Genomic DNA, 12,806 nt, shown 5'->3' on the forward strand with positions numbered 1-12,806 from the left:
AAAACTTAAAAAAATAACTGCAAATAAACAAAAGGCAAAGTGAATTAATCTCTGACAATTAGTTTAAACAAAATAAGCAATATAAAAAGTTCATAAACAATTAATGCAATGAGAATTGGTGAGAACATGGAGGAATTAGTTTAGTAGCAGACTTAAAATCTTTTCTCTGGGTAAGGTATAAAAGATGGTGTCTTAAACTACTGTACATTTATAAAAATTGTTAAATGCAAATCTTACAAACTCCCAGATTTTAATTTTAGAGCATATGTTAATAATATTTATAATTTTTAAAAGTAAAATCACACTCATATGGAATAAGCAATTTATCTTTTAAATTGAAAACACACACACAAAGTACATTCAAAGTTTTCTTCCTCACCTTTAAGAAACTCATTGAAACATGTTAAATCTTTGCTTATAATGTAAACAACTTGACAGCTCAAATTGATAAACCAATCAAAATGGATGAGTTTTGAAACAAATCATCACAGATTGAGGTGAAAGGGATAAAGTGAATATAAACAACATCATTGCCAAATGGCTACATTGTTTAGTGATTTACATCCCAGAGACGTAATAAATGAGGTAAAGAGAAATAAAAATTGTTACCGATTCCATTATTTTCTTGCACCTGTTTCTAAAACAGTAATTTGTATGTCAACATTTATCTCTCATTATCTAGCAACATGACCATTTAAATTGTCTGTGAAAGATGAAATATAGTTCTATCCGTACCCTAAGATCTACCAAGTAGGATGCATGATTTTAGAGTGGTCTGTGGTAGGCAATAAAAAATGTAGCACTTCAGATCTCTCTTGACTGCTACAGTAGGCGATGTAACTAAAGTTGTATGTAACTTTTAAATAAATACAATTTTAGAACTTACAGATGTATTGTCCCTTGCTAGCTAATGTCAAAAAATCATTAAAAAAAAGTTTGAAATAAACTTGCTCATTTTGCAATAACATACAAATTATTAACTTGTGCATAGAAATTATTGAATATAAAAAATGTGTACCCTGATTTTTAAACAAACAAATTATAATAAAAATAACATTTTCAGTGATTGGAAGTGTTCCTGTAATTTTTTTCGCTGTAAACTGATGGGTAGACATTTTTTAAAAACACTAATTTCTATGTTCAAGTTGATAACTTTTATGTTACTTCAAAATGGGCAAGTTCATTTCAAAAAATATTTTTATGATTATTTTGATATTTAGTATGGGACAATACATCTTTAATGGTGCTTTTGACATTTTATTATCCTCGGGTCATTGTGCCCTGGGGAATCGCACAGACCAAATACATTCAACTCATAGGTGGCGGCATGGTTTGAAAGTGGGGTGGGTCCGGTAAGCAACTGCAGAGGGGATCGAAAAACCGAGGCAGGGGATATGAAGGTCAAAGGCCTCCGGTTAGGGTCTAGGGGGGCCAATGGCTCTCGAAAAATTAGCTTTTTCATGTTCTGGGAGATTAGTATTGGTGATGTACTAATGTAATCTCCTATAATATCTTCCAACCAGAATTGCCAACCACAATAAACAACAGCCAACTGATCCATGCTTCGCCAAAATTTGCACTGTGCTGCCAATAAAACATAACATTCACCTCTAAACAAGTACACATTTATATTCTCGTGGGTTCATTCGACATTCATCTGCTTAAGAGGTAATCTATTACAGCTGAATGAATAAATTTTTGTTTTAAGCATGTTCCTTTAAACTAATATACTTTCTGGCTTAATGATAGATGTTGGAAACTATAAAACTGCTTAAAAATAATAGGTTTTTTTCCATTATTTCGTCATTTTGGAAAAGATACTATACCCACTTTACAGCAAGTCATAACAAAATATAGTGAAATTTAGAATATTGAGGGCAGTATAGCAGAAATAGTATAACACTGAACCAATCTTTGGAGGAGATATCAAAGAAGCTGGGAGTTACATGAAAAAAAAAAGTAGGCTAATGACGTTTGAACTGGCTGAGTAATGGGTTACCTAGACTGTTGCAGGTTGGTAATGGGTTAACTTGGTTGTTGTAGGGTAGGTTATGAGTTACCTTTAGTTGTTAGTTATGTCTGACCAAATGGTCTCAACTACCAGTTATATTTCCTTGGATTTGTAGTATAGTGTCTTTTACATTAGGTTAAGAAGCGCTTTGTTTTTCCTGGTCAATGGGTCGACATGATTAAGTGTTGCTGCCATATTGGCGTAGTAGCAGGTAACCCCACCAGGTACCAATTTATACTCTGGGTGGAGAGAAGCAACGTAGATAAAGTGCCTTGCTCAAGGACACAAGGGAAGAGCACAGCGAGGGATGGAATCCCCGACCTCGAGGTTGGGAAACCAAACGGTTCGCACTGCGCCAAACCACTTCCGCCATATAACAAAGAATTAAATAATACCACCATCACAGAGAACAGTGACCGCCACCACCAGACTTACCCAACCATGTGAAGAAGTAAGTGGCAAAACTACTAATTGTCCCTAAGAGCTTTAGATTTGAAATTTGTTGTTAATCAAACAAGATGTTTACCTGGTGTCCTGCAGTCATGAATCCAATAAGCCTGCCAACTAGCAGGGATAGATGTGTATGCTGTGTGCTGTGGTGTCCTGCGGGGACCTGATTCAGTACTTCCAGCAACCTCCTCACATGGTTGTTACAGACCTCTGCACTGCTGTATCTATGCAGGTTAATATATAACATAGGCCTACTGTAAAATTAACTACTCTAAGTATAGATACACTATAAATAAAAAATCAAGAAATCCCTAAAAGATTAAAATAAATCTTTAGATTACATATTTAAAAGAACCAAGTATTAATTTTCCGTGTCAAAGAGGAAAAAAAATCCAATGACTTACAGACATGAAAACCCTTAAATTTGTTTAACGTGCAGTTTATAACTATATAAATTAATTAATTAAAAACATTATATATATGTGACAATAATATATAATCATTTGCAAACTAAATATTTTTTTATGTATTTAACAGCTTTGGGGTCAGCAACTTATTGACATTGTGAATGCTAGATATGTTTGCGAAATGCATGTAAACAACACAATTCGGCGATCTAACAACTAGACAGAACACGATAGAAAGGTCCATAAAACATACAGATGTTTGAACAAGAGTTAAAATAATATTTTGTTAAGTGGAAGAATGCCAGCGATTAAAATAATTTGGTTTTTATCGAAGGTAAATTCAGCTAGGCTCTAGCGCAATAGACCGCGCTGCTGCACTGTTGGCTCATGCTAGGCCTTGCCACCGTCAGCATGTCGGCGCTCAATGGCAGTAGATAGCTAGGCCTAGGTATTGAAAACTGACACCTGATCTAGTTTACGAAATTTAAAATTTACGAACACCCCTTGGTACAAAGGGGTACGTAAAATGGACGTCTTACTGTATCAGGTATAACCTACAAAGAAAATAATAAAACTCCATTAGAAGAAATTTTAAAGGTTTACAAATCATTGGATGAAATATCATAAAATCTGAACATAAAACTAAATCATTTACCTTGCAAGAAAACACCAGACATCCATAGCTACCAACGCCACATGAGTGTGCGGGCTGAGACACCATTTTAACAGAGCGCTCTCTACCAGGTAGAAATGCTTGGCTTGGACCGAGGCAATGTAAGCACTGATGTGGGTGACCAGGTACTGATGGAAGCTCACATTCTCTGGAGGCTTACCATCACATTTCTCACCTGGTAATTCTACAGGTAGGGTCAGCTCCGGGTAGCCTACAAAAAAAAATAAATTTGTAAAATTTCATACCCTAAACCGGGCACCAACTGCAGCTGGCGGACATCAGCCGACGCAATTCTATGGAGAACGCAAAGCCATGACGCACACGCAACAGGTCAATTTTAATGACAATATATCCAGACTGCCACCCGACAATCAGTATATTGCGTCTTGTCATCTAGCGCTCACAGGGAAGCGGAGTTGGATTCGTCATACGACGGTCGTAATACCACGCAGTGAGCGCCCAGTTTAGAATTTGTAACAATAACTTGTATTTGCTATAATTATAAACAGCATCATTATCTTTTTGATCAAACACTATAAAGTTTTAGTTGAACCTGAATAACTTTGAGATGTAGCTTCAACAAACTAATTTCTGTCCACGCTATCAAATTTTTTTGCGCTCATATTTACGCATTTTTTCTTTTTTTAAATAACATTTTTGATAGTCTGGACAGGGCTTTAGATCAGAGGGATCAAATCTGTAGCAAGTAAGGTAGCGATATCTTCGATTTACCCATGGATCTGATATATGATATATCATGCCTGTATATGCTTAAAATCGCAGCTATTTGTATAGCTGTGGAGTGGAATTGTTTGAGTCGTAAGATGCTGAGAAGTCCTGCTGCGACAGGAATTGACCCCAGGACCCTGGGATTAGAAGGCAAGCATTATAATCACTAAGCTATTCCACTCCGCTCCATATTTTATGTATGTATGCTATGAAATGCTTTCACATAGAGAATTACTTCATAGCTGGTCAACAATAAACGCAGACTGGGGAATCAAAGTATTGCGAGTAAAAAATGGTCAACATGTATGGTTTAAAACCCCGACCACAACTCGAATGAAAACTGTTGCACAATACAGCCTTCCCTTACTAAAAACCATTCTCATTTTTTTCCCCTTAACGTCACTGGAAGTTAATAATTCATTTAATTCTATTCTAGAGCTATTTAATGTTTTACTGAACTTGCAATGTTTTTTTTCAAAATTATATGACAGATACTAAATCTTTAGACGACCTCCAACTGCTTGACCTGTCAATCAACGACTGAAATTGAAGATTTCTCTTCTTACTTTTAACTCAATCAATATGCTTGCACTTTCTTATCTTTCTTCAATTGTCAGTATTCACATCCAACTAAAAACATGATACGTTTTGCTACAGTCAGACATGTACATAATAGTTTGCAATACCCTCTTTTCATTCTGTGTCGTACTGCTTTGAAATTCCCACCCCCACCCACCATACCTTTTTCCACTATTGCTTTTTAAAATTCCTAATAATTTGATATTATAACAAGAGTTTGTTATAAATAGGCCATCTGAAAATTTGGAAGTAGATTCAAACTGCATTAAAAATCTATAACTATTCTTCCACCTTTCTAAATTTCCCATTTTTTTATGTGATATATACATGGACTTAATGTGACTTTCAAATCATTTGAAATATAGTTTTGATGCTATTATTATATCATTTACAAATATTTTTTTTCTTACAATCTATTATGGTTTTTAGCTTTGTGGTCAGGTTAGACCTACACACTGAAATTTTCTTCCTTAGACAATGAAGCTTGCATTGTTGACAGGTTGCAAAAAAGTTAACCTTATGTTTCAGCACTATTAATTGCCTTTCAGTACCTTGATTGAGGTGAGATTATAAATTTAATGTAATATAATATACACATTTAAATAATTATTCATTTACACTAATTCAGAGATATAAGAAGGCCTCAATATTGTCTTCCAATCCTGAGGTTCTCAGGCAATTTTTTTTTTTTTTAACAATTCCCATTTAATGTATGGTATACAACTGTATTTTGTTTAATAATTAAATGTATTTTTACTTATCACTTACATTCAGAGATTGATGAGAACATAGCCTCTAGGATGTTAACCCTAGGCTCATCATGAGGTAGGTGTTGAGGTGCCAGCCACATGGCCTGGGCCTCATCATCACAGGATGGGAGTTGCTTCATGACTGCAGACAGCAACATGCACTGGGCAAAGTCATGGTTATCACTGACTTCTGTAAATGTAAAAGCATTACTAATATTTGAAATGTTGCAGGATATTAAGTAACAGCAACAGAAGCAGCATCAGCAACAACAGGAGTAATTCCATGAATCTAATTCTTGGCTTCCATTGTTATGCATGGCAAGGTATACTATGTGTAATATATGCAATAAAGACAATTATTACATTAATTTTTTTATATATATAATTACTATATTATTTCACTTACTATTATCACATTTTGTAACTACTTCACAGAATCGTGCCTCATTGCATATTAACTGTAAGATAGGCTCTATGCAGACTAGTAGCGAGTTCTTGAGACCTTCATGTGACTGTTTGGCTAGGTCTGGTGCATCAAGGCTGGGCGAACTTTTACTTCAAATGCAAATGAGAACAAAATATTTGAAAAATAATTTTTAAAATTTATTAATGTGATTTTTTTTTTTTTTCTTAAGTATTTGGTTGAACAGAAATACAATATATTGAATATAAAAAAAAGAGTGTAAGTTACCTTTCAGAGTTATAGTTTAGTTTCTGGGAGCTTTCGATGACATCTTGTCATGAAAGGTATCTTACAATCTTTTTTTTTATTATCATGACAGAGTTAGAGAATAACTTCCATGCGATTATTTTGAATATAATTGTATTGTATAAAATGTTTGAATGAGTATTTGTTTATTTTTTGTTTGATTGTTTATATATTTAATATAATTGTCTTTTTATCCTTAAATATTATTTTTGTATTCAGAATAAAGAGATAAATACAAATAAACATTTTTGATTGGTACTCAGAACATTCAATGCAGTCTAAGAAACAGTAAACAAATCATTACTAAACTTAATATACATGAGAAACATAAAGAAAACTATATATACTCGCGTATAAGGCAATCCACGTAAAAGATGACTCCCAAGTTTAAGACCCCCTGTTTCATGGTCAGAATTCCTTCTGTTTTTCTACTTTTATGGTTCTGATACTGCAACTAGCTGGCTAAAAACAGAACCAAATGCAAGTCTAATCTTCCAAATAATACCATTATTATTAAAAATCGAAATCTTATTTCCCCATACTTAAAAATGAGTTCATTTATACTAACATTTAGTAGCTTCATTTCAGTAGTAAATTTGCATGTTACAGACGATCCACACATAAGACGAACATGATTTTAAAAATCTAAAATTTGTATGTCGTGCTTATTAAAGACCCCTAGTTTTTTTTTTATTGTAATTTCCTGTTTTAAGCCTCGTCTTATATGCAAGTACACATGGTATATGAATTTTTTTAAATTGAAATAATTAGTACGATACAGTTTCAAACTAAAGACATTTTATTTTCTTCTCCACCAAGATGCTTTTAGCTGTACTACTTTGTTAAACAAGACATAAAAAAGTGTTGCACCTATTAACCTTTTAATGTCCAAACATGCATATTATATCTTTATTTCTGTGTCAAACATATAAAAAACACAACATATTTACCTGTAGAATGTCAATATCATCTCGTAGAGAGTCATAGGTTTAAGCATAGCAAGCTGCCGGTACTCCTTCAGAAGATGCACCAGCATTTTCGCTGACAAGTGGCAGATCTTGAGGGTTCGTTGAAAGGCCTTCTCATCACCAGATGGATGGGAGGGGTTAGAGCTTGGGGCTTGATCCAAGCAGGATTCAAAGTGATTCTGTATGTCAGAGCACAGAGAGCTCACCATTGCTGAAACCTAGATGAAAACAGACAATAATAAACAATGATGGATCTTGTTCATGATGATAATAATAATGACTATGAAGATGACAATGATTATAATAACAACACATAATAATGCAATAAAACTTATAAAGTGCCTATTAAATTAAAAAAATAACTTGCCACCGGCGCTAAAAGAAATATTGAAAAACAGCTGCAGAAGAATCCCATAAAAAGAACAGAAAACAGATTAGCGAAAATTCACGAAAATAGGTAGGTTTTATGTTGAGTAAAAAATAACCAATGATGGTGACGATGACAATAATAATAATTCTAGACTTATAGCACTTCACGTTAAGACAACCTCCAGGTGTTTAACAACAAAGTAAAAGAAAATCAGGGAATAAGGTGCATATTAAGAGAAAGCCTTCATAGAGTACCACAGTCGTGTCGTCACAACACCAGGTGGCGCCCTCTGGACGTTGGTTAGCCGTTCATTATGCCTGAATGACTTCATAATCTTATGGAATAGTAATTTTAAAACCTAATAATTTACCATCAAAATGTACTAAAAACACAAAAAGCTCACATTTTATTAGTTATCGAACACACATTTTAACATTTACAAAGGAAAATTAAGATACAACTTCTTAATAATTACGTTATAATTTGGGATCAATTGTTTTTTCAGTGGAGAAAATGGCATCGGTTGAACGCATTTTGTGTTGCCGATAGCAATGGAGTAGTATCACATGGTATCGTGAAGTAACACTGTAGTACTCTTTATACAATAATTGACAGTTGGTGGCAATACTGTAGATGAAAATATATAATGTGAAATCCTGCATACCGTAGCCTATGGCTAGTGTAACAACTGCACTCTTACGAACTTACATCAAGTTTATATTGCATATATTCTTTGCGTTTTGTGATCAACTTTACTAGGAACTTCCATGTCGCCACCATCAGTGCTGAGTCCATCTTACCAATAATGCAACAGACATCATGGAAGGCACAACACACTAAAATCATACAGAAAAAAAATAACATCAAAGAATACTTTACTTTAGTTAAAAAGAAGGCACTTAACAAATATTTCAAAAAAACATTGTCAAGGAACAATAATTCTTCATTTTAATGATCAGACAGGTCTTAGTTCATATAAAATGCAATACATAGATCTAGACCTGTCTCTGGATGGTTGAGTCGGCAGTTCCAACTTTGGTCATACTTTTTATCAACTGATTTTTTTACTTTGATTAATCTCAGATCTTGCGTGTCTGTCAAAAGGGGTGGTTTGTGGGACAGTTTCGTATATTCAATTTAGCAATTTTTTGTAAATTATTTTTTTCTTTTTAATTGTCCTTTGCCTTGGGATCTTTGTTTGAAGCTAAACAATTTGGTACTAAAGTAGTGGTTTTGTTTAAGTCAATATAAATAAAGTTTTAAAGCTGCCGTTAATTAGCTGAAGACCACAATTTAAGCAAACTACTGGCTTTGATTGGTGCTCTCCAACAGCAAGGTAGTATGTCGATCATAATGTTAATAGTGTGTAAATACAATTTTTGAAACCCATTACATGTCATTCAGAGAGGACATCTTTATTGAAAATTATTTCTTCACAAACGTGATCAATAAAAAAAATACATATTTCCGTAGTCCCAAGAAATGCCTATTTTTTATCTTTATTATAATAATTTTTCTAATTAAAGAAAAAAGCTGCTATCAGAAGACCAGGAAAACCCCCTGGTCCCAATAGTGGTCTTTAATTGGAGGGAGACCTGTAAAATAAATTTAGACAGCATAATAATTTCTTATCATTACCTTGTACAAAGCCCTCAATGCATTCATCAGGTGTGTCAGAGGTGAGTGGCAGGAGGTCCATTAAGGACATCAGTGCCTTCTGCAGTTGGTGTGCCTTCTTGAACAAGTGCATCAGGTGCTCGGAAACATCTTGAAAAAGATCCCCATACAAAGTGTTACTCTCCTGTTGATGATAAAAAGTAGACAGTGAAAGGTAGCTTCTTAGAATCCTGCTCACGAAAGCCTTGTGCCAGACTCTCAAATTATATTTCTAAAAACAGTTGTATACCCATATATAGCTATGATATTGCTATATATGGCCATGATGCGATGTCATCATGACTATATTTAGGCATGTCACATGCTTTTGTCAAATAACATTTGATAGTCTTGAGAGGGCTTTTAGGAAGCTCCAGGTCTTATTTTACTATAGACATCAACCTATAGGTGAGTTTGATTAGTGCAGTAATTTTGCTTTTGACTTTACCCGTTTGGTTGGATCTTTAAGGTTTGAATCCAATGCTGATCATTGGCAATATAGTGTCCCTAGGCTATTACTTTGTAGAATAGTAGAATGCTCCACTGGTTGTATGAGATTGAAAATTGTTACTGTTGAATTTTTTTTTTTACCATATTTATAGAGTGTGACCCTTTCAGATTATTTTAGAAGGTCGGCTGATATTCAGGGGCCTTCTTAAATAAATGAAATGACATGATGCTTCATTAGCAGCGAAGTCTCTTTATAAGGCTTAGGAAATGGAATCATGAGAATAAGTCTTACTGTCTTCAGAGGAATTGAACCAAAGACCCTGGGATTTGAAGGCCAATAAGCTATTCAACTCAAAATGGCCAGGGCAAAAATTAAGGGCTTTTTAATATTAAAAAAAAATGCCAAAAATATTATTCTTCTTATTAACAAATAATAATAAATATTTCAATTATTGATATTTAAATATATAGTAACCTGTAATGACTAAAAAGAAATTTCTGAGAAGCACTGTTTGATTGTGGATACTGAATCCATATCTTTCAAAACAGCGTAGACAGTTTTCATAAATACTGGTACTTACCTTACAGTGTTCAAAAGATCCCTTCACCACATGAACAGCAGATGGGGGAAGCGATGCGATGTAGCCAAACCTGACTTCAGATGACTTAGAAGCACAACTAACGAATAACACCATGTTGTCAACAATGTCCATCAATACCTATAAGTCAATACAAATCAATAACTTTTTAGTAATCAATCACTTGTTAGGAACAGTGGTAGCGCCAGAGTGGTCAGGGAGGATATTTTCCCCGACTCCCAAGGTCATCGGACCAAAAAAAAAATTAATTTGCCTATCTCAGTATTGTAACTCTGATTGCCAATCCCTAATTAGAGACAGAGACCACTTTTATGAAAGTACAGGTAACCAGGTGACAAAACGACCTCCAATTCAAGATCACATTTGTTTATTAGCAATAAATAATCTGTACTTTGAAAAATTTAACTTAAACAGTAACAGATGTATTTTTATAAGTTTATCGATAAATTTAAGATATTTTAGGTTTACATTATTCCCTTTTATCTTTTTGTGCATTTTTTTTTTTAAAGTTAGTTTTTTGAAAAGAAAAATTGTCGTTTTAGGCCATTGGCTGTGAATCACAAAAGATCTAATTAACTTAGTTTTTGAGAGTATATTATTGTTAATTCTCCACAAAAAAAATTCAGTAAACATTTTGCAATAACCTGTAGAATCAGGTACTCACCTCTAATTTGATACAGTAATTATATAAACGGCTATTTCAATGCAAAACCGACTCACTCAATAAATGCCTGGGATTCGAAACTACCGGTCTCAAAAACTCTAACAACATAGATAATACAGTTTTTGCAGACACAGTTGAATATCAATCCATATTTTAGACTGATGGAAAAACAATGACTTTTATTTTCTCTGTTTTGCTAGGCATGTGTTTACTTCTGCATTCACTAGCCGAATCTCAGTCAGTTGTTTTGCAATATTTAGGGCCTACAGACGATAATCGGAACAAATCGGGACTTTAACTTACTAGAGGGGACCACTTTTAGCCTGTGGTCTCTATTTAGAAGTTCCTAATTCGAGACCGAACCCCAAGACCCCAAATTTCATGTCCCCAAAGTGGCCTCGAATTGGTGGGTGGACTGTATTTGTATACCATAACATGATCATGGTGAAGCCTACTTTGAGTTGTGGAACCACACTTGCTTCTTGGCAGTCATTGGGTGAACCTTTCAAGGAGCACTGTATATTGTCAACACAGTCATCAAATAACTTGGTTACCTACAGTAACATACAAATAAAAAGAAAAACATATCGGATCTATGAGATTGTGCAACATTTGTTATGTACTTGAAAATTTCCTCCAAAGCAGAGAACATCATTTCTGTTTAATGAAAAACATATAACCCCACCAATCCTCTACTTACTGTTGGTAAAACCTTTGCAAATACTTTATCTTGAAATTCCGATATGTTGATGACAGGCAGAAATGAAGAGGCCAGTGCCCTTAGTATTGTAAGTCGTTGATCAGACATTGTACCATTAGTAAAGTCGCAGTAATAATCAGTTAAGTCAAATAATGTTGTATCAATTGGAGAGCCCAGTCCCGTTGGCCTTCTTTGACAAATGCCAAATTTGACTGGTTACTGCTATTGAGAACAGGTTTTGTTGAAGTATTAATTTCATTTGGCTATTTTATGTAATAATTAAAAAAAAATGCAAACCAAGATATGATAATCTATAATTTATTGGTTAAAGCTAGCATATATTTTAGAAAACAATAATTATAATACTTTAGCCAAAAAAACCTAAAAATTAATAAAATTAATTAATTTATTTATTTGTTTATTTATTTATTCAGAATAAAAGACATAAAATTAGAAACAGCCGCCAAACGCTGAAATAGTGAAGTAAAGATACAAAAATATTAAAAATACATCTTTATTAGCAATTCTATATTAAACAAAAATCGAAATATATTAATGAAAACATTTGTTTACATTAAAACAGACATTACTAGAAAACCATGCCAACTCTACTGCTATAGTATTTCTTCCAGTTCATTTGTGTGCACATCTTTGTCAAGTACAATTCATAAAAAAAGGATATTATGAGATGTGGTAATGCATCATCAACCCCTTCTTTGCACCTCTTCTCATCCCAAGTTTGAACTTCTTGTAGCAGAGTAGATTGAGACATCCTTTACTGAAATAAGATTTAATTTATAAGTTAGTTGTGATGGTTGTGACATCATCATTTTCAAGTTTACATTATTTTTTTATATACAGTTAAACTTAAGTTAACTTTGCCTAACTTGAATAATTTCTAAGTCGATTATATTTTACATGCCAAATTGTTGTGTTTTTCCATTAATTAACAATCTGTATTAGACAAATTTTTAACTAAGTGTTGAACAATTTTTCAATGTAATTTTAGATTAGACTTAGGCAAGTTCAACTGTTGATGCTATATTTTGCGAGGTGTGTGCAAAAAGCTCAAAGCTGCGGATTGCACTGCGA

The 12,806-nt window shown here is 33.6% G+C and overlaps 1 protein-coding gene across 2 annotated transcripts in view; it reads right to left on the reverse strand.

The window, feature by feature from the left end:
- The window catches only part of LOC117121449 (uncharacterized protein C1orf112-like), a 42,149-nt gene extending 29,660 nt beyond the window's left edge, over positions 1-12,489 (reverse strand). The window contains exons 1-11 of one of the 2 annotated variants that reach the window (XM_033266662.1): positions 12,397-12,489; positions 11,715-11,843; positions 11,470-11,568; positions 10,333-10,470; positions 9,284-9,446; positions 8,354-8,481; positions 7,258-7,493; positions 6,005-6,153; positions 5,618-5,788; positions 3,524-3,752; positions 2,538-2,685 (exon numbers count right to left, since the gene is read on the reverse strand). In XM_033266662.1, the coding sequence (XP_033122553.1) occupies positions 2,538-2,685; positions 3,524-3,752; positions 5,618-5,788; positions 6,005-6,153; positions 7,258-7,493; positions 8,354-8,481; positions 9,284-9,446; positions 10,333-10,470; positions 11,470-11,568; positions 11,715-11,843; positions 12,397-12,486 (1,680 nt within the window). In that variant the 5' untranslated portion in view covers positions 12,487-12,489. The remainder of the gene's footprint in view (positions 1-2,537; positions 2,686-3,523; positions 3,753-5,617; positions 5,789-6,004; positions 6,154-7,257; positions 7,494-8,353; positions 8,482-9,283; positions 9,447-10,332; positions 10,471-11,469; positions 11,569-11,714; positions 11,844-12,396) is intronic. The other variant, XM_033266663.1, reaches the window with a different exon arrangement.
- Positions 12,490-12,806: the final 317 nt, after the last annotated feature.

Source organism: Anneissia japonica, unplaced genomic scaffold (genome assembly GCF_011630105.1).
Source record: "Anneissia japonica isolate Jap-2015-1 unplaced genomic scaffold, ASM1163010v1 scaffold41793_len627382_cov181, whole genome shotgun sequence".
Taxonomy (NCBI): domain Eukaryota; kingdom Metazoa; phylum Echinodermata; class Crinoidea; order Comatulida; family Comatulidae; genus Anneissia; species Anneissia japonica.